Source organism: Ovis aries, chromosome 1 (genome assembly GCF_016772045.2).
Source record: "Ovis aries strain OAR_USU_Benz2616 breed Rambouillet chromosome 1, ARS-UI_Ramb_v3.0, whole genome shotgun sequence".
NCBI lineage: Eukaryota > Metazoa > Chordata > Mammalia > Artiodactyla > Bovidae > Ovis > Ovis aries.
The window spans coordinates 212,100,990-212,124,288 of record NC_056054.1 but is presented as its reverse complement, the minus strand read 5'-3'; the positions used below and the strand labels follow the sequence as shown (position 1 = coordinate 212,124,288).

At 39.1% G+C, this 23,299-nt stretch overlaps 1 protein-coding gene across 3 annotated transcripts in view; it reads left to right on the top strand.

The window, feature by feature from the left end:
• The window catches only part of NAALADL2 (N-acetylated alpha-linked acidic dipeptidase like 2), a 1,658,881-nt gene that overhangs the window by 1,527,307 nt on the left and 108,275 nt on the right, over positions 1-23,299 (top strand). For all 3 annotated transcript variants that reach the window (XM_042234309.2, XM_060393545.1, XM_042234305.2), the window contains one exon: positions 17,782-17,875. In XM_042234309.2, coding sequence (XP_042090243.1) covers positions 17,782-17,875 — 94 coding nt within the window. The remainder of the gene's footprint in view (positions 1-17,781; positions 17,876-23,299) is intronic.

Sequence of the window (23,299 nt, the reverse complement as noted above, 5' to 3'; positions counted from 1 at the left end):
AGAGACAAAATAAGGACCAATATCACTAATCATCAAATTAAAATGCTGTGGATACATGCTACATTTATTGCTCCTTTCTTTAGTTCATATTCCATCAGTTTGCCATCATATCCAAGGGATCCAGAGAGCTCTTGAATTGTCTGTCAGTTGTAGCAACCCTGCAGTGAAGATATGTATTAGTTCCAAACCTCATATTCCTAAATTCTTGCTGAGCCCTTGGCAGCTGTAAGAGACATGCTAGTGACCGAAAAAGTATTTTCTCAAGGTGCTGGAGAGAAAAGAACTCTTTTCCTGTAGTATCCAGAGCCATGAGTGTTCCACTTGCAATGATGCTGGGTTCCCCAGTCTACCACTGTTTGCTAGCTTAGGTCTTTAGACTCACACATGACCTTTGCACTAGGTCCACAGGCCAGAAATGATCAGCCACCACAAATTCCTAACTAACAAAAGCCACAACATTTAGGAACCACATATCCCATATATTTTCTTTGATTAAAATTGTTCTCCTTAAGATGGATTTTCCTCTCTGTAATTTTTGGAATTCACTGATTTTTTAAAAACCTTTGCTATCAGTCAACTTCATTTGAGACTACCTTAGCCCTTCAGATCTAGCCTAATATCTCTGAAATCTTAATAAGGGAAAGGTAGAATCTTGAACCATTCCTTTCCTGGAAGCTTAGAGATTTTATAACAATATTCCCATCCCTTTCTCTCCCATACTATTGAGCTTCACAGATGTATATGCAGAACAATGGAAACAAGATCTTCAGCAAGGCCTCCCAAACATCTCAACAAAACTCTAAAGAAAGGAGCCCTCAAGATAATTTAGGAGGTTGAGATTAACATATACACACTATTACACATAAACTAGAAATCAACCAGGATCTATTAAACAACACAGGGAACTCTATTCATAATCTTCTGTATTCACCCATATGGGAAAGAATCTGCAAAAGAAGGGATATGTGTATATATAAAACTGAACCACTTTGGTGTACACCTGAAACTAACATAATATTGTAAATCAACTCTATCCCAATATAAAACAAAATTAAATTTAGAAGAAAGAAAGGAACTCTCAAGTCATCTGTTGGCAATGACGGGAAGTCTCTTCCATGGTGATTAGGTATCTAGTTACACAAGCAACCTTTATAGGGCTAATCCTTTTAGGTCTGAGGTAGCAGTTGTAGCATCCAAGTTTTGCTCACTGGTTTCTGTGATGTGTGGGTTTGATCTAAAGTGATACTTTTTTGGGGGATATATAAGTCCTTGATTTTTCTAAGAAAGTTTTATTTTCAAGTAATTTTTTCCATAAACAGACTTACCAGATTATAGGTTTTTAGTTGAGTGTTGGATTATATCAATGTCCCCAAAGCTAAAGAGGAGCAGTAGCAAGGAAGTGGCATAGACAAGCCTATATTTTGGGGATCACATGAGAAATACATTTTGAATAAGTGTGTATTTCTGGCTATCATGTAGAGAATGACTTTTAGATGTTTAGATCAACTAGGAAGTTTGTGGCGGAGAAGGCAATGGCACCCTACTCCTGTACTCTTGCCTGGAAAATCCCATGGATGGAGGAGCCTGGTAGACTGCAGTCCCTGGGGTCGCTAAGAGTCGGACATGACTGAGCGACTTCACGTTCACTTTTCACTTTCCTGCATTGGAGAAGGAAATGTCAACCCACTCCGGTGTTCTTGCCTGGAGAATCCCAGGGACGGGGGAGCCTGGTGGGCTGCCATCTATGGGGTCGCACAGAGTCTGACACGACTGAAGTAACTTAGCAGCAGCAGCAGCAGCAGGGAGTTTGTGAAGCATTCCAGATGAGAGATGATGAGAGTTTTAATACTGAACTTTAGTAATATTATAGGTATAGAGATTTTGTGTATTAATTTTGTATAGTACTGTCAGGTTGATTTATTTATCTTCCTCTGTTCTTTTCTTATCACAATACAAATTTGGAGTGCGGGACTAATGTCTGTTTAAAACAACAGACAAGTTATAGCTCAGTTCAGTCAAGCAGACAGATGTTTTATAAGACAGACACTCCCAAGACAAGGGATCACGCCAACCCCAAAGGCGTCATCCCATTCCTTCTTGGTTTCCCTCTCTTTATACTTTCCATCCCCTCCTTTTGGTTATGCCCTGTGCATAACCCACCATCAGTCAATGAAAGGGAATGCAAGAGGGCATACGCTCAAGGTGGATTAACATTACGAGTTATATAACAGCAGGCTCTTTGCTTATGTCTTCCCATAATTCAATCTGTTATAGTCAGATATATATATATAATATTCATGAACCCTTAATGGGCTCCTAGCTGCCCAAGGTTACTTGGAGAAGCCCCTGTGGTTAGTTTGTATCCACTGTGTACTTAGGGTGCATGTGCAAGAGTTGGAAAAGTCACTGTGGTTATTTTTGTAGCATATCTGTGAACTATCCTGGGTACATCTGGGATGGGGTTTAGAGATCAGCTTTTATCCTTTTCGATACACCTCTCGATTTTGTTGTTGTTTAGTTGCACAGTAACGTCAGACTCTGCAAACCCATAGATGGCACTGCACAGGCTTCCCTATCCTTCACTATCTCCCAGTTTGCTTAAACCCATGTCAATTGAATTAGCGATATCATACAAACATCTCATCTTCTGTTGTCCCCTTCTTCTCCTGCCTTCAATCTTTCCCAGAATCAGGGTCTTTTCAAACGAGTCGGCTCTTTGCATCAGGTGGGCAAAGTAAGGGAGTTTCAGATTCAGCCCTTCCAATGAACATTAAGTGTTGATTTCCTTTAAGATCGACTGGTTTGATTGCCTTACAGTAAAAGGGACCCACAAGAGTCTTCTTCAGTACCACAGTTCAAAAGCATCAATTATGTGGTGCTCAACATTCTATATGGTCCAACTCTCACATCTGTACATGACTACTGGGAAAACCACAGCTTTGACTATATGGACCTTTGTAGGCAAAGTGATTTCTCTGTTTTTTAATATGCTGTCTAGATTTGCCATAGCTTTTCTTCCAAGGAGCAAGAATTGTTTAATTTCATGGCTGTAGTCACTGTCCACAGTGATGCTGGAGCCCAAGAAACTAAAGTCTGTCACTGACTCCATTTTGTCCCCATCTACTTTGACCACCTCAAGTGAAAAGTTGACTCATTGGAAAAGACTCTGATGCTGGGAGGGATTACGGGCAGGAGGAGAAGGGGATGACAGAGGATGAGATGGCTGGATGGCATCACCAACTCGATGGACGTGAGTTTGAGTGAACTCCAGGAGTTGGTGATGGACAGGGAGGCCTGGCGTGCTGCAATTCATGGGGTCGCAAAGAGTCAGACACGACTGAGCGACTGAACTTAACTGAACTGATTGGTCACGAAATGATAGAACAGGATGCCATGATCTTAGTTTTCAGAATGTTGACTTTTGAGCCAATTTTTTCACTCTCCTATTTCACTTTCACCAAGAGGTTCTTTAGTTACTTTCCACTTTCTGCCATTAAAGTGGTATCATCTATGTATATGAGGTTATTTATATTTTCTCCAGCAATCTTGACTCCAGCTTCAGCATCATCCATCCTGGCATTTCACATAATGCACTCTGTGTATAAGTTAAATAAGCAGGGTGACAATACAACCTTGATGTACTCCTTTCACAATTTGGAACCAGCCTGTTCCTGTTAGAACATGTGGTTCTAACTGTTGTATTTTGACTGAAATACAGGTTTCTTGGGAGGCAGGTAAGGTGGTCTGGTATTCCTATCTCTTTAAGAATCTTCCACAATTTGTTGTGATTCACACAGTCAAAGGCTTTAGCATAGTCATTGCAGCAGAAGTAGATATTTTTCTGGAATTCCCTTGTTTCTTCTATGATCCAACGGATGTTGGCAATTTAATCTCTGGTTCCTCTGCCTTTTCTAAATCCAGCTAGAACATCTGGAAGTTCCTAGTTCATGTACTGTTGAAGCCTAGCTGGAAGGATTTTGAGCATTACCTTGCTAGCATGTGAAATGAGTATAATTGTACGGTAGTTTGAACATTGTTTGCATAGCCCTTCTTTGCAGTTGCAATGGAAACTGACCTTTCTAGGCCTGTGGCCACTGCTGAGTTTTCCGAATTTGCTGGTGTATTGAGTACAGCACTTTAACAGCATCATCTTTTAGGATTTGAAATAGCTCAGCTGGAATTCCATCACCTCCACTAGCTTAGTTTGTAGTGATGCTTTGCTAAGGCTCATTTGATTTCACACTCCAGGATGTCTGACTCTAGGTGAGTGTTCACAGCATCATGGTCATCCAGATATAGTTTTTGTATAGTCCTTCCATGTATTCTTGTCACCTCGTCTCAATATCTTCTGCTTCTTAGGTCCATACCTTTTCCATCCTTCTTGTGCCCATCTTTGCATGAAATATTCCCTTGGTACCTCCAATTTTCTTAAAGAGATCTTTATTCTTTCCCATTCTATTGTTTCCCTCTAATTATTTGCACTGTTCACTTAGCAAGGCTTTCTTATATCTCCTATTCTCTGGAACTGCTGAGTTGAGCATTAACAATCATTTTTTCCTTTGCTTTTGCTTCTTTTCTCAGTAATTTGTAAAGCCTCCTTACATAATCACTTTGCCTCTTGCACTACATTTCCTGGGAATGCTTTTAGTCACCACCTTCTGTACAGTGGTAGGAACCTCTGTCCATAGTTCTTCAGGCACTCTGTCTACGAGATCTAGTCCCTTGAATCTATTTGTGACCTCAACTGTATAATCCTAATGGATTTGATTTAGGTTACACCTGAATGTCCTGGTGGTTTTCCCTGCTTTCTTCAATTTAAGGCTGAATTTGCAATAAGGAGTTCATGATCTGAGCCACAGTCAGTTCCCAGTTTTTTTTTTTTTTTTTTTTTTTTTTTTGCTGATTGTAAAGAGTTTCTCCATCTTTGGCTATAAAGAATATAATCAATCTGATAAGAAATAGAGGAAAAATCAGAATGGGAAAGACTAGAGATGTATTCAAGAAAATAAGAGATACCATGGTAATATTTCATGCAAAGATGGGCTCAATAAAGGACAGAGATTGTATGGACCTAACAGAAGCAGAAGATATTAAGAAGAGGTGGCAAGAATGCACAGAAGAACTATACAAAAAGATCTTCATGACCCAGACAATCACGATGGTATGATCACTCACCTAGAGCCAGACATCCTGGAATATGAAGTCAACTGGGCCTTAGAAAGCATCACTATGAACAAAGCTAGTGGAGGTGATGGAATTCCAGTTGAGCTCTTTCAGATCCTGAAAGATGCTGTGAAAGTGCTGCACTCAATATGCCAGCAAATTTGGAAAACTCAGCAGTGGCCACAGGACTGGAAAAGGTCAGTTTTCATTCCAATCCCAAAGAAAGGCAATGCCAAAGAATGCTCAAACTACCACACAATTGCACTCATCTCACATGCTAGTAAAGTAATGCTCAAAATTCTGCAAGCCAGGCTTCAGCAGTACATGAACCGTGTACTTCCAGATGTTCCAGCTGGTTTTAGAAAAGGCAGAAGAACCAGAGATCCAATTGCCAACATCTGCTGGATCATCGAAAAAGCAAGAGAGTTCCTGAAAAACATCTATTTCTGCTTTATTGACTCTGCCAAAGCCTTTGACTGTGTGGATCACAATAAACTGTGGAAAATTCTGAAAGAGATGGAAATACCAGACCACCTGACCTGCCTCTTGAGAAACCTGTATGCAGGTCAGGAAGCAACAGTTAGAAATGGACATGGAACAACAGACTGGTTCCAAATAGGAAAAGGAATACGTCAAGGCTGTATATTGTCACCCTGCTTATTTAACTTCTATGCAGAGTACACCATGAGAAACACTGGGCTGGAAGAAGCATAAGCTGGAATCAAGATTGCCGGGAGAAATATCAATAACCTCAGATATGCAGATGATACCACCCTTATGGCAGAAAGTGAAGAGGACCTACCTCTTAATGAAAGTGAAAGAGGAGAGTGAAAAAGTTGGCTTAAAGCTCAACATTCAGAAAACGAAGATCATGGCATCTGGTCCCATCACTTCTTGGGAAATAGATGGGGAAACGTGGAAACAGTGTCAGACTTTATTTTTTGAGGCTCCAACATCACTGCAGATGGTGATTGCAGCCATGGAATTAAAAGACGCTAACTCCTTGGAAGGAAAGTTATGACCATCCTAGATAGCATATTCAAAAGCAGAGACATTACTTTGCCAACAAAGCTCCGTCTAGTCAAGGCTCTGTTTTTTTCCAGTGGTCATGTATGGATGTGAGAGTTGGACTGTGAAGAAAGCTGAGCGCCAAAGAATTGATGCCTTTGAACTGTGGTGTTGGAGAAGACTCTTGAGAGTCCCTTGGACTGCAAGGAGATGCAACCAGTCCGTCCTAAAGGAGATCAGTCCTGGCTGTTCATTGGAAGGACTGATGCTGAGGCTGAAACTCCAGTACTTTGGCCACCTCATACAAAGAGTTGACTCACTGGAAAAAAACCCTGATGCTGGGAGGAATTCAGGGCAGGAGGAGAAGGGGACGACAGAGGATGAGATGGCTGGATGGCATCACCAACTTGATGGACATGAGTCTGAGTGAACTCTGGTAGTTAGTGATGAACAGGGAGGCCTGGCATGCTGCAGTTCATGGGGTCACAAAGAGTCGGACATGACTGAGTGACTGAACTGAACTGATGGCTGATACATGTTGAGGTTTGACAGAAAACAACAAAAATTCTCTATTGCAATTATCCTTTAATAAAAAATTTTTTTAATGTAGAAAATGGTGTTTTCTAGGGAAAAAGAGATTCATGTGTGATAATTTTATACTGTTAATTTCTTTTTTCACATTTTGTAAAAGTGGTAAGACTTGTCTTTAACAGTAAAGTAAGTCTTAACGGGAGAAACTGTCTTACATTCCTCTGTCCACCTTCATAGCACAGAAATGATTATACAATAAAGGCTCAATAACTAGTAGTGGGATGGTTCATGTTTCATCTACTGTTTGTTATATTATGTCACACCATGCCACAACAACCCAGTCTCTCTCAATTTCTTTCTCACACTAACCTATAAAACAGTTGTTAGGATTATCTCACAGCATTCCCTTTCAGAGTGCGGCGATACTATATTTTAAGTCTGATTGAAGACATAAAACCAATCTCACAATGATAGTTTAACTAATGATTTAGGGATGAAGTATAAACTATGGTTCCTTAAATTTAAAATTATATAAATGAAACAAACCACACATTACTGAGTGTCTCAGCTGGTAACTAAAAAGAAATTACATTATGAAACCATGGTATTCTATGGCAATTATTTTAGTGAACCTATTTATGTCTAATTGCATTATTCATGTACTAAGTAGTAAATTCATTTAAAATATTCATTGTCAATACAGTTATCATACTGGTCTATGAGATACAATATGTGAGTAGGGTTAGGGGGAGAATGACCCTAGTCTATATATTTAGAAGTGAAGTTGTTCAGTTGTGTCCAACTCTTTGCAACCCTGTGGACTGTAGCCTACCAGGCTTCTGCATCCATGGGATTCTCCAGGCAAGAATGCTGGAGTGGGTTACCATTTCCTTCTCCAAGTCTATATATTTAGAGTTTAGTAAATAAATATATTTTTCTAGACTGATGAGTAAGGGAAAGATTTGTAACAAAGTCAGAAACTATAAACATACCTTCCACCAAGGCAACTATTTGTTATTTACAAAGTTTAAGAAAAAAGAAGGTGTGTGTAATCCATATATTTTCCTTTATTAAGTTTTAAAAATACTCTTTTGAATCTTAAAATACAACTGAAAAAATTTCAAGCTGAAGGAGAAATTTTTATCAGGATAACTGTTATTTTCCATTATTACCTTTATAATCTAAGAGATGAAGAAGGAAATGGCAACACACTCCAGTATTCTTGCCTGGAGAATCCCATGGACAGAGGAGCCTGGTAGGTTACAGTTGATGGGGTCTCAAAGAGTCAGACATGACTGAGCAACTAACACAACAACATAATCTAAGAGAAGGCTTTATGAGTAATTATTTTCTTTCAACAACCTGATCTTGCCTAACATCAATGAAACCACTAACTATAGAAATGTCAATAGTATTTCATAAGACAGGAAAACTTTTGCAACATGGTGTTCTTTAACTCATTTCTTAGTACAATCTTTTTATTTTTTGAACACTTTTACTTCCATAATTTTCTTTTCAGTCTAATGTATTCTTTTAATCTCTGGTCAGATGTAGGACGATCTGGAGTGAAGAAAGAAGGACACAGGGATCTTGAGGCAGATGGTGTGCCTGTGAACTTATTTATAATGCACTGTCAGAGAGTTCAGGGGAATGCTGTCAATAAGATGGCAGGGTAGAAGATACCAACCTCCATCTTCCCACAAAGACAACAATTAGACAACTTAATGTAAAAGTGAAAATAGCTCTGGGAAACCTCATAATCTACTTAAGAAGCTTTAGCATATAGCAGAGCAAAATAACCTGAGAATAACCACACCCAAATAATACATTTTGCCTGTACAATATCATTCTGTCCACCAGACCAGCACTGTTCAGAGCCAACAGACAACTTCCTGGCCAGAGAGAGTTTTTTTGTAGGAAAATAGAGAACAGAGTGAGTGACCAGCTTCCCGAGCCTTTTAGGGCACTGCCCAAAGGACCTGACCCCAACTCCTGTCACTGGCCTGCACCTTCACTCATTTAAGCAGCTAGCTCCTGTGTAGCCATGAATTCACACACCACTGGCCTGAACTCCCAGTATCATTCTCCAGTGTCATGTACCCACCCATGGCTGGCCCCTGCAGCCATATGAGTACATGATGACAACCAAGGGTCCCACTGCTGCTCCTGTATTGGAAGCCAGTCCTGACTCCTAACCCAGATCTGTGTCACTATCTATGCTTTTAAGTAGCCCCTGTCATTCAAACATGCATACTATGACTTAGATTTTCTATCACTGACCCCCACTATGGTGCACCAGACTAGTCTTTATAACCGTGTGAGTCCTGTAGCTGCTCATTCACCCAGAGTTGCCCCTAGCCACTGCTCTAGGCCCTTGCCAGCGTGGGTGTGCCTATAGATAGTCCCTGCCGTCATTCAGACACCTGCAGCCACCTCTGCATTTGAGCATATATACACCACAGATTTTAGCTCTCGCGACCACCCTGGTCTTTTGTTGCTGAGATACCAATAGTCCTTGCAGCTACTAAGGAACACCCCCACCCCCAAATACACACACACACACACACACACACACACACACACACACACACACACACACACAGCTCTTGCTGTCAAGTATCACACAGTTACTAATGTCACAGACCTTAGTTGCCTGAGCCAATGAGACGCTTCACCATCCTAAATCTTGACATATTTGTGAATTTTTCAGTTTTCTCCATGTCACTGAATTCTAGTTTCATATCTTTGTGGTTGAAAAAGTTGCTGAATAGGATTTCAGTCTTCTCTAAGTCATTAAGATTTGTTTTGTGACCTATCGTATGATCTGTCCTGGAAAATGTTTCATGTGCACTTGAAAAGAAAGTATATTCTGCTGCTGTTGGATAGAATGTGCTATAAATGTGTATTAGGTACATCTTGTCCAGTGTGTAGTTGCAGTCCAATGTTTCCTTATGGAGTTTTGATCTGAACAATATATTCATTGTTAAAAGTAGGGTAGAGAACCCCCTTACATCTTGTCTTTAAATCTAAGAATTTAACGTGTTTCCATGTAGGTCTGTTTGGATTCATCTCATTTGGAACTGCCTAGGATTTGTAGATCTGGATGTCTGTTTCCTTCCCCAGGAGAGGGAACTTTTCTCTTTCTTTTTTCTTTTTCGTATTTTTTTTTAACTTTTCTTTTATAAAAAGTGATCTAGTTCTATTTCTATTCTTTTTTTGTTTGTTTGTTTAGTTGAAGTATAGTTGATTTATAATATTGTGTTACTTTCAGGTACAGCCATTATTTCTTTGAATCAGCCTTTCTCACTTTATTCTTCTCCAGGACCTATATAATGCAAATATTGATGTGTTTGGTGGTACCCCATATGTCCTTAAACTATTTTAACTCTTTTTCTTTTCGTTTTTCCTTTTTGGTCCTCTAATTGGATGAATTCCACTGTTCTGTCTCCATGTTCATTGATTCTTTGCTCCTCTTGATCTGGTCTTCTGCTGAACCCTCTACTGAGTTTTTCTGTTCAGCTATTGTATTCTTCAGTTTTGTGATTACTGTTTGGATTTCCTTATATTTTCTCTCTCTTTATTGAAATTCTCAATTTGTTAATGTACTGTTCTGACTTTGGTGAGGAAATTTATGATTTTGCTTTGAACGCTTCTCAAGTAAATCACTTATCTTCCTTTCCTTAATGTCTGTAAATAAAGTTTTATCTTGTTCTATTTTGGAACTTCATTTTTTGTTCCTTCATTTTTTTTGACTCTATTGGTTTCTCTGCATTAGATAAAACAGCCACTCTTATTTTTAAGGAATGGTCTCATGTAGGGCATAAAACTTATCATCTAGCCTAGCTTTACCTCTTGATTGCATTACAAACTTTTGTGATTATCCAAGCCTCTTTCTTTTCTTTTTTTTTTTTTTTTAAGTGACTTTCAGTAGTTGAGAATATGCTAATACTTGTTAGTCTCCCAGAGGGGAATATCTCAGTCAACACCTAGATGCAGGCTAATTAGAAGTCAGACTCTCAGACAGAAGATTTTGCATTATGCAAATAAACCTCTTCCAGGGAAAAACTAAGCGATGGGCATTTCAGTCTTCTTCTGTGCTGAGCACAGTTAAAAAGTGTTTCTCTGTTTGTTTCAGTCCTGTGAGGTCTATAAATGCAAGTCCAGCTGGTAACAGCCAAATGATTGAGGGGTGTGTCCCCTGAGTGGCAGTAGCATAAGCCATAGAGCCAGATGTGTGTCTGTAAGCTGCTTCTAGAGAGATCTCAGTGGTTTGGGAGGGCTACAGCGAGAATGCTGAGATGGCATCTATTGTTATTGTTGTTCAGTCACCAGTCATGTCAAATTCTATGTGACTCCATGGACTGCAGCATGCCAGGCTTTCTTGTCCTTCACCATCTCCAGACTTTGCTCAAACTCATGTCCATTGAGTCAGTGATGCCATCCAGTTATCTCATCCCCTGCGGTCCCCTTCTCCTCCTGTCCTCAATCTTTCCCAGTAATCAGTGTCTTTCCCAATGAGTCAGTTCTTTGCGTAAGGTGGCCGAAGTATTGGAGCTTCAGCTTCAGTATTAGTCCTTCCAGTGAATATTCAGGGTTAATTTCCTTTGGGACTGACAGGTTTGATATCTTTGCAGTCCAAGAGACTCTCAAGTCTTCTCCAACACCACAGTTCAAAGGCAACAATTCTTCAGTGCTCAGCCTTTTATATTGTCCAGCACTCACATCCATACATGACTAATGGAAAAGCCATAGTTTTGACTATATAGACCTTTGTTGGCAAAGTAATAACTCTGTTTTTTAATATGCTATCTAGGTTTGTCATTGCTTTTCTTCCAAGGAGCAAGTGTCTTTTAATTTCATGACTGTAGTTACAGTCCACAGTGATTTTGGAGCCCAAGAAAATAAACCCTGTTACTGATTCCATTGTTTCCCCATCTAGTTGCCATGAAGTGATGGGATCAGATGCCATGATCTTGGTTTTCTGAATGTTGAATTTTAAGCCAACTTTTCCACATTCCTCTTTCACCTTCTTCAAGAGACTCTTTAATTTCCTTTTCACTTTTTCCCATAAAGGTGACATCATCTGCATATCTGTGGTTGTTGATATTTGTCCAGCAATCTGTATTCCAGCTTGAGCATCATCCAGTCTGACATTTTGCATATACTCTGCATATAAGAGTATGTACTCTGCATATAAGTTAAATAGTCAGGGTAACAATATACAGCCCTTAAAAAATATCCTTTCCCAATTTTGAATCTGCCCATTGTTCATGTCTGGTTCTAACTGTTGCTTCTTGACTTGCATACAAATTTCTCAGGAGGCAGGTATGGTGATGGTATTCCCATCTCTAAGAATTTCCCACAGTTTACTGTGATCTATGCAGTCAAAGGCTTGAGGGTAGTCAGTGAAGCAGAAGTAAATGTTTTTTTTTCTGGAATTCTCTTGCTTTTTGGCAATGGCACCCCACTCCTGTACTCTTGCCTGGAAAATCCCATGGACGGAGGAGCCTGGTAGGCTGTAGTCCATGGGGTCACTAAGAGTCGGATACCACTGAGCGACTTCCCTTTCACTTTTCACTTTCATGCATTGGAGAAGGAAATGGCAACCCACTCCAGTGTTCTTGCCTGGAGAATCCCAGGGATGGGAGAGCCTGGTGGGCTGCCGTCTATGGGGTCGCACACAGTCGGACATGACTGAAGTGACTTAGCAGCAGCAGCAGCAATGAATGTAGGCAATTTGATCTCTGGTTCCTCTGCCTTTTCTAAATCCAGCTTGCATATCTGGAAGTTCTAGGTTCACATATGGTTGAAGCCTAGCTAGAAGGATGTTGATTGCTAGATTGAGAGATGACTGCAATGGTGTAGTAGCTTGAACCTTCTCTGACATTACCCTTCTTTGGGATTGTAATGAAAACTTACCTTTTCTAGTCCTGTAGCTACTGCTGAGTTTTCCAAATTTGCTGGCATATTGAGTGCAGCACTTTCTCTGCATCATCTTTTAGGATTTGAAATAGCTCAGTTGGTATTTTGTTACATCCACTAGCTTTGTTCATAGTGATGCTTCCCAAGGCACACTTGACTTCACACTCTAGGATGTCTGATTCTAGGTGAGTGAGCACATCATTGTGGTTATCCGGATCATTAAGATCTTTTTGTATAGTTCTTCTGCATATTCTTGCCAACTTTTCTTAATATCTTCCTCTTCTCTTAGGTCCATACTCTTTCTGTTCTTTATTGTGCCTATCGTTGCAGGAAATGTTCCCTTGATATCTCTAATTTTCTTGAAGAGATCTCTAGTCTTTCCCAATCTATTTCTTTTTAAATTCTATTTTATTTACCTGCACTTTTCACTTAAAAAGATTTTCTTATCTCTTCTTGCTATTCTCTGGAACTCTGCATTCAGATGAGTATATCTTTCAATTGGCTTCCCTGTTCTCCACTGATGATTGAGTTGTGTCCCTAGAAGTTAGAGATATGACCTGCAGGTAGCAACTTTTAAAGTATTCAATAAGACCTCTTCAGGTAAAGGCTGGATGGTGGGCATTTTTCCTCTGTACTGAGCCTGAGATAGGGAACTGCAGTGAGTCCTCTTGAGTCCATTAGGGACTGTTTCTTTGTTGGCTGTAGCATTGTATACCATGTGGACAGAGGCCTTTTGTCCTTCAGGGCTTGATATTTTGTCCCTTGGTTGGAAGTCTTAAAAGTTGAGCCTTTAGATGTTGAGTCTTAACAGTTCCTCTTCAAGGAGAAATTGAGACTTCTGAGTTCCTTTCCTATTCTATATCATTGTGATGGGGTGGAGTTTATAGCAAGAGCATGTCTCAAACTTCGTTATTCATTTCAATGTGTTTTTTTATTGTTGTTCCCCCAGTGTGCCAGGGTCATTTCATCTGATTTCTGGATTTTATTTTAAATATGGAATTATTTCATGTATAGCTGTAGACTCAGTGCATCTGTGGGAGGAGGGGAGTTCAGGAACCTCCCATGTTACTATCTTAACTGTAACCTAGTAAGGCTTATACTCAATGTTTTCAATATAGGATTAATTCCTCCACTATCTGAGAAAGCCTGACAAATAGCTGAGGAAAGAAGAGAAGTGAAAGATGAAGGATAAAAGGAAATATATATCTATCTGAATGCAGAGTTCCAAAGAGTAGCTAGGTGCAATAAGAAAGATTTCCTAAGTGATCAGTTGCAAAGAAATAGAGGAAAACAATAGAATGGGAAAGACTAGAGATAGGATGCAGCATGCTTGGGGTTGGTGCATGGGGATGACCCAGAAAGATGTTATGGGGAGGGAGGTGGGAGGGAGGTTCATGTTTGGGAATGCATGTAAGATTTAAAGATTTTAAAATTTAAAAATAAAAACTAAAAAAAAAAAAGAAAATTAGAGATACCAAGGGAACTTTTCATGCAAAGATGGGCATAATAAAGGACAGGAATGGCATGGACCTAACAGAAACAGAAGACATAAAGAAGAGGTGGCAAGAATACACAGAAGAACTATGCAAAAAAAGACCTTAAATCCCAGATAACCATGATGGTGTGATCACTCACCTAGAGCCAGACATCTTGCAGTGTGGAATCAAGTTGACCTTAGGAAGCATTACTATGAACAAAGCTAGTGGAGGTGATGGAATTCCATTTGAGATATTTCAAATCCTAAAAGATGATGCTGTGAAAGTGCTGCACTAAATATGCCAGCAAATTTGGAAAACTCAGCAGTAGCTACAGAACTAGAAAAGGTCACTTTTCATTCCAATTCCAAAGAAGAGCAATGTCAAAGAAGGTTCAAACTATGACACAGTTGCACTCATATTACATGCTACCAAAGTAATGCTCAAAATTCCCCAAGCTAAGTCTCAACAGTATATGTACCAAGAACTTCCAGATATGCAAGCTGGACTTAGAAAAGGCAGAGGAACCAGAGATCAAATCGCCACCATCCATTGGATCATACAAAAAGCAAGAGAATTTCAGAAAAACATCTACTTCTGCTTCATTGACTATGCTAAAGCCTTTGACTGTGTGGATCACAACAAACTGGAAAATTCTTAAATAAATAGGAATATAGATCACCTTACCTGCCTCTTGAGAAATCTGTATGCAGGTCAGAAAACAATTGTTAGAATTGGACATGGAGCCATGGACTGGTTCAAAATTGGGAAAGGAGGATGTCAAGGTTGTATATTGTCACCTTGTTTATTTAATTTATATCCAGAGTACTTCATGTGAAATGCCAGATTGGATGAAGCACAAGATGGAACCAAGATTGCCAGGAGAAATATCAACAACCTCAGATATGACGATGACATGACCCTTATGGCAGAAAATGAAGAGAAACTTAAGAGCCTTTTGATGAAAGTGAAAGAAAAGAGTGAAAAAAACTGACTTAAAACTCAACATTCAAAAAATCAGGATCATGGCATCTGGTCCCATCACTTCATGGCAAATAGATGGGGAAAAATTGGTATCAGTGACAGACTTTATTTTTTTGGTCCCCAAAATCACTGCAGATGATGACTACAGCCATGAGATTAAAAGACACTTGCTCCTTGGAAAAAACAGCCAAGACAAACCTAGACAGCATATTAAAAAGCAGAGACATTACTTTGCCAACAAAAGTCCGCATAGTCAAAGCTATGGTTTTTCTAGTAATCATGTATGGATTAGAGAGTTGCAGCATGAAGGAAGCTCAGCCTCAAAGTATTGGTGCTTTTGAGCTGTGGTGTTGGAGAAGACTCTTGAGTCCCTTGGACAGCAAGGAGATCAAACCAGTCAATCCTAAAGGACATCAGTTCTGAATATTCATTGGAAGGCCTGATGATGAAGCTGAAGCTCTAATACTTTTGGCCACCTGATGTGAAGAACTGACTCACTGGAAAAGACCTTGATGCTGGGAAAGATTGAAGGCATTAGGAGAAGGGGATGACAGAGAATGAGATGGTTGGATGGCATCACCGACGCAATGGACATTGAGTTTGAGCAAGCTCCAGGTGTTGGTGATGGACTGGGAAGCCTGGCATGCTTCAGTCCGTAACGTTGCAAAGAGTTGGATACATTGACCAACTGAACTGAACTGAACTGAACTGATCTGCCTCTAGGCTTGGCAAGATAATTGAATGAGATGACAAAATGTGTATAAAGCACTTTGAAAATAAAGGAGCCTTATTTAAATGTAAAGGAAAGTTACTTTGTCATGCCTCAATAAAAATGAATTCCAGAATCCACAAAAAGGTTAGGCAGTATGGTTTGTCTCTTCTCACTGCATGGCACAGCATATACAAATCTCTCTCATGTGATTGAAGATGCAAATAAAGCCTATTTACTTGAAGCATTCCACCGTGGGCCAGGTGACTTGAAGTCCCAGGATTTGTTACCAGCTTCTTTTTGAAACATAGCAAGGTGGCTGGTTTATATTCTAATTGTTCTAGCTGCCAAATGACTCAAAAGACCCAAAACAAAACAGCTTTCTACAGCAGCACAAGAAGAATCTGCCTTTCTCCTGCCTTCCAATTCTTTTATTTTAATCTTTTGTAATGTGTGGTTTCCAGATTCCAAAAATGTATACAAAACACGTCTGTTCTGTAGTTTCTATTCTCCAAAGCAAATTGGAAAAAAGAAACCATAATGACTCTTAATCTTCTTTAAACATTCCTTTTACAAATAATTTATTTCCAAATACTGGTTTTCCATACATGGTTTAGAAGGGGTGGAGTGGGCTAGAAACAGGATTCGTATCAACATGTTGCATATAATGCTTTTTTCCTGAATAGCTAACAGCATAGTTAAAGTAGGCAGTTTCCTAGGATTTTTGTGATCATATGCTGAGGAAAAAATGCTGCAGAATACTTGAGGCATTTGGGGAGAAGTGGTTGTTACATTGGGAGACAAATATCTCAAAGAAATAAAGGGATCTCAAAGGTGTTTTCTTTTCCTGTTCCTAAGAAATACATTACCTATTATCATTATGATATAAATTGTTCAAACAACTGGGAAATATAACTTTTAAATATTAAATGAAATTTGACCCTTGTTAAATTTGTTGATTTGAATATTTAACATCACATTCTCCTTGTAAGTTGCTTCTTTTATACGTTCTTTATGGTCTCAAATTAGTGTGTTCATTTCCCCTGTGTAGTTTCACAAGACAATGTTTTCATTCATTAACAAAATTTCATAGTACATTAATAACAACAACTCAGCCAAATTTCCCTGTGTGCCAGCTTCAGGATTAAAAGAGATCTAGGGACATTTGTTAAGCCCAGGTAAATATTAAATATCACTTGAGGGGGTGGGGAGTAACAATGGCATTTGCCCCCAGCCTGAAGTTCCTTAGAGATGTATAAAAATGCATGACTTGTTCAGTCTATTAAGCAGATGCTAGTTCAGCTGTAGTGCATATGTTGGTTTTCAGACCCAGTTTTGGAGTGCAGTGGTAGAAACATATGCATGTGTGAAAATTCCAGGTATGAGTTTAGAGAATGCCATTTAAATTTTTATATTTTTATAATTTAATTTAAACATTGATCTCAGAGATATATAAATGGTATTAGTTTTGATAAAGTTTGGAAAACTGATTACGAATATAGTAAAGCATGAAGTATGTGGATTTTAAAGGATATTAAAAATTATATCTTACATGAAATTAACTGATCATTAATTTTGTCTGGAATTTTCCTAGCTCCTATAATCAGCTATTGATTTGCAGTTGTTCCTCTTGATGGTTTTATCATGTGATATTCTGAACTGTTTTATAAGGAATTGTTTTAAAGTTTATGTTTAACAACTCCTTCAACTAGGGAAACTATTTCTTAATATTTTAGCCCAAAAGAAAGAAAATATTTTATCTCCTTATACTATTCTGAGACATGGAAAATATACTGAGAACATTTTTTTTTTCTTTTCAGAAAGACAAAAGTTTTTTTAAAGGTTTTAAAAAAGGAAATTTTATAAAAATAAATTTGCCCTCTTTTTTTGAAAAACTCTAGATAAGAGTATAAAATTGCATGAAATAATGAAAAACAAACAAAAACCCTTCATACTAAATTCTGGTGTTTTTATTTCTTTTTCTTTCAGCTCTCAGGAGAAGTGATTTTGCAAATTGCCAGTGAACCAGTTCTGCCCTTTAATGCTCTTGATATAGCTTTAGAAGTTCAAAACAACCTTAAAGGTAATTTTTCTTTGAATTATAGCAATTTTAGCAAATGAAAATGTTCAACTAATTTTCAACAGGTATAAAGTTAACAACAACTATTTCACTAGGTATGGTAATGTGGCACTTACCTTCATATAGAGGATAATGTTGAGAAGAGCTTAGAGGAATGTTGGCTGCCATGTCAATAAGAATGAGGTTGGTAAAGAATCCGCCTGCAGTGCAGGAGACCTGGATTTGATCTCTGAGTCAGGAAGATCCCCTGGAGGAGGGCATGGCAACCCACCCCAGTGTCCTTTCCTCAAAAATCTCATGGACAGAGGAGCCTGGTGGGCTACAGTTCATGGGGTTGAAAGAGCTGGACATGACTTAGCGATTAAACCACCACATGCCTAATATTCAGTCAGTTCAAACAATATTGGCTGAAAGTTTGTGCTTTGAGATTGTTTTCTGTGAGGTATGAGCTGGGTCCATTTGACTGAAGTGTTGGCTCATTTTGGATTAAGGCTGACAAGGAAGAAACCAGGAAATTATTTCCATAGTCTCTATTTCAGCTGCTTCATGTTTGCATATATCTCTAAAAATTTTAATATCACCCTAATAATTACCTTTATTTTCCTTTTTTCTATATATAAACCTTTCAACCAAACTTTTAGTTTATCTCTATTCAACAAATACAAAGGGCAGTGTTTTAAATAATTTAAAAGTGCACCCTCCTTTTCTTTGAGCCACACATCTTACTACCATATCATTTGTAAACATGCATTTCTCAATATAAAAGCAAATATTTTCACTATAGTACTTAAGCAGTAATTCTTGGAAAATGGGTCAGTCTAAAGAGCCAAATAGTTCTAGTATCTAAAGCTTTAATACTTTGAAAATTTGACTACCTGAATTCATTCTTAATCCAGAGAGTACTACAATAAAATATTTTTCCCCTCAGTGATTCTTATGACTTTTATTATATTGGCTGTAAAATTGTGACCTTGGGAACAATTGAGCTGTTTAGGGCCTTTTACTCCTATACTAAATGGCCTCATATTACTCTACTCTGGGGATATTTAAGCTTGTCTCTATTTTTTTCTATTTTGTCAAGCTTCATTTTATTGTTGTCAGTATGACTACCTGTAGCAGTCACTCTATCCTCCATTTAAAATTTTCTCTTATTTATTTATTATTATTATTATTTTTTTACTTTACAATATTGCCACACATCAACATGAATCCGCCACAGGTGTACACGTGATCCCAATTCCAAACCCCCCTCCCACCTCCCCTCCCACACCATCCCTCTGGGTCATCCCAGTACACCAGCCCCAAGCATAACCAAGTATACAGTATTTTATAAAATAAGAATGGTGTAAGCATAAATAAAGGGTTAAAAACTTCTGTGAATAATACATTCTTTGCAAGGATTTCTTTTAACCATCTATTTTATTTGTTCTGTAGACTGTTTTGCTTTTTGTTTAGTTCTCATTTTCATACTTTAAAAAATTCAGTTGGTACTTCATATTATACTTAAAACTTGCACAGAACATATGGAAGAGACTTATTTGTATTAAAAGAAGATTTGTCCATCTATAAAGAATAACTCTCATGCATAGAAATGAACCTCAAGGAGTATACTGTGAAATAGTAACACTGTACAATAGAATTATACATGATTTACAGATTGCTTTTCTGAGTTCAGATCTATGATAAATGTTTAATACCTTTATAATAAAGATATCAAGATATATTTTTAAAATTAAGCAAAGCCAGCAAAACCAAAAGCAGTAGCAATACTGTCATTTTGAGTTACAAATTCTTTTATTTTTTAAACAATTGGGTGTACTTTTAAAATCTATAAGTAATATTTTAGCATTATTATTTCTATATGAGTGTTTTAATTAATGTAGTCTACTTATGAAGGTCAGAAAAAAGTCCTAATGAGTCATCGAATCATTGTCAGAATTATATCATTACTGTTTTTTTTTTTTTTTCCTTTGTGTGTGTGTGAACAGGTAGTTAAGAATCTCTTTGAATATACAGGAAAGTACTGTCTGTTTCTTCAGAAAATTGCACTTGTACAAAACATTTGCATATATCCCTCATACTTAACAAGATCTCCTGAACCCATTTATTCATTCATTTAACAAATATTTATTGACTATCCATGGTATTCCTCATATGGTTATATGACCAGAAAACCAAAACATAAATCCCAGCCTTTAGATATTTAAATAAAACAAAATTAAAATTTCTACTGCTAAGAAACTTATGTACATGGTAGAAAAAAATTGCCATAAGTCAAAGCAATTTTTAAATTAGCTTTATGCTCAAATTGTTCTCTAATATCAATCACTTTGGAATAAATTTATATTAAGTGTTACAGAGCACAGCTGACTGTGATTGTATCCAGGGCACAATGGAGAGATTTGGTCTGGGAATACACATGTGAGAGTTGTCCCAGATGAGATTTCTAACTGAGTGCAGATAGAGGACAGAAAGGAGAAGGCAATGGCACCCCACTCCAGTACTCTTGCCTGGAAAATCCCATGGACGCAGGAGCCTGGTAGCAGCAGCAGCAGAGGACAGAAAGGGCTTCCTAGGTGATGCGGTGGTGAAGAATCCACCTGCCAATGCAGGAGATGTAAGAGTTGGAGCCCACTGTTGGGAAGATCCCCTGGGGATGGTCATGGCACCCAACTCCAATATTCTTGCCTGGAGAATTCCATGGACAGAGGAGCCTGGCGGGCTACAGTCCATGGGGTCACAGAGAATCAGACAGGATGGAGCACAGCACCACAGCAGCAAAGGGACAGAAAAGGCTTATGATTTCTGGGCATGTCTACATTTAGAAATAGGAACAGAAGGGGAATCTGAGAAAGAGAACGAAAAGGAGACAAAGGATAAGAGATAAACTAGGTGAATGTGATATCTTGAAGCCAAGGGAATAAAAGCTTTGAAAGAGGAAGGAGGAATCCACTACATCAAATACTACTACAGGTTAAGAAATGTGAGGACCAAGTATTGAATTAAGCAATTTGGAGGTCAATGGTGATCTCAACCAAAGCAATTTTAGTAGAGTGGTATAAAAAATTGTCTTATTAGAGGGGTTCAAAGAAAATGAGAAGTGATAAATTGGGGACTGGTGCTGGTAGATGTGGAAAAGGCAATGGTAACACTCCAGTACTCTTGCCTGGAAAACCCCATGGGTGGAGGAGCCTGGTGGGCTGCAGTCCATTGGGTCGCTAAGAGTCGGACACTACTGTGCGACTTCACTTTCACTTTTCACTTTCATGCATTGGAGAAGGAAATGGCAACACACTCCAGTGTTCTTCCTGGAGTATCCCAGGGATGGGGGAGCCTGGTGGGCTGCCATCTATGGGGTCTCACGGAGTCAGACATGACCGAAGTGACTTAGCAGCAGCAGCGGCAGCAACAGCTGTTAGATGGAAAGAAAGCTTGGAGTTGAGAACAGTTCAATTCAGTTCAGTCGCTCAGTCATCTCAGACTCTTTGGTGAATGCTGCTGCTGCTGCTAAGTCGCCTCAGTCACGTCTGACTCTGTGCAGCCCCATAGACGGCAGCCCACCAGGTTCCCCCATCCCTGCAGCCATGAAATTAAAAGATGCTTACTCCTTGGAAGGAAAGTTATGACCAACCTAGATAGCATATTGAAAAGTAGAGACATTACTTTGCCAACAAAGGTCTGTCTAGTCAAGGCTATGGTTTTTCCAGTGGTCATATATGGATGTGAGAGTTGGACTATGAGGAAAGCTGAGCACTGAGGAACTGATGCTTTTGAACTGTGGTATTGGAGAAGACTCTTGAGAGTCCCTTGGACTCCAAGTAGATCCAACCAGTCCATTCTGAAGGAGATCAGCCCTGGGATTTCTTTGGAAGGAATGATGCTAAAGCTGAAACTCCAGTACTTTGGCCACCTCATGGGAAGAGTTGACTCATTGGAAAAGACTCTGATGCTGGGAGGGATTGGGGGCAGGAGGAGAAGGGGATGCCTGAGGATGAGATGGCTGGATGGCATCACCGACTTGATGGATGTGAGTTTGAGTGAATTCCGGGAGATGGTGATGGACAGGGAGGCCTGGCATGCTGCGATTCATGGGGTTGCAAAGAGTTGGACAGTACTGAGCGACTGAACTGAACTGAACTGAACTGAAGCATTCAGAAGAAATGTTTTAAGTGAGATGTCCTGTGTGCTGTGCTTACTCTCTCAGTCATGTCCGATTCTTTGTGAGCCCATGGACTGTAGCCCTCCAGGCTTCTCTGTCCATGGGGATTCTCCAGGCTTGAATTCTGGAGTGTGTTTCCATGCCCTCCTCTAGGGGACCTTCCCAATCCAGGGACTGAACCCATGTCTCCTGCAGTGCAGGTAGTTTCTTTACCATCTGAGTCATCAGGGAAGTCTTTAAGTGAGATAATTCAGCATAATTGTGTATTTTTTTTTCCCAACCTTCAGCTGAGGATTCAGGCATAGAACAGGCAGATTTGGATTTAATCAGAGCTGGGGCTTTGCTGGGAGGGGGAAAATGAGCTAGATAAGGTTAGGAAAAATGAGAGAGTGTCTGAAAAGGAGTGCTCATACTGATGGACTGACATACCTAAACTGAGTGTGGAATAAAGTAAGGATACAAAGGGATTGAGAGTGAGCACAAAGAACAGAGGATCAATTGACCTCATTTATTGTCAATCCAAATAATTAGAAAAAGTAAGTGGAAAAGACCCACAGTTGGAATTGTTGAAAATCTGATCATAAAAAGAGTGCAGATATTGGTAATGACAGCGTCAGGGTTGAGGCAGGACCATGGAAGTGTGGTAGCTGATCAACAGAGGAAAAGAGCTGTGGAAAAAGAGGCCAGACTATGTCTATGTGGATATTGATATTGTCAAGAGCTAAGACAAGAGTAATTCTTATAAGAAACAGTGATTGAACCAGGAGGTAAAATCTTCAGAGAATGATCAGGGACTTAAAGACGCTTCCTATTGTTCTCCTATGGCTAGTGGTATAGAGGGCCTGGGAGAAAAGAGAACTACTGCTGAAAAGTGATGTGATGGGAGCATTGTCAATAGTGGAGAGCCAGGTTTCATTTGAGGCAAACAATTAAAGAAAACAGTCTGAGAACAGGCCAGGTTACTAATCCTTTCTTTGATAGCTGTATCTAAAAGCATGTCAGTACAGGGGAGACAATAAGACAAGATGAAACTGCCGTCATTCTACAGTGATTTCCACTGTAGGCCAGACATGACAAAGTCTAGATGAAACCCCCTTGAAAATCTCAGGTTCTCAGCTGGATGAGCCAGGCGCATTTTGGCTTCTTGCTGTTATATCGGATTGTTTCTTCTTTGGTTATTGGTTATTTTTGAGTTTTGCTTCTTTTGATGTGAAACTCCTTGAGTCTCCCTGTCACTTTCACTCAGAAAGATGTGGCCAGACTTGAGA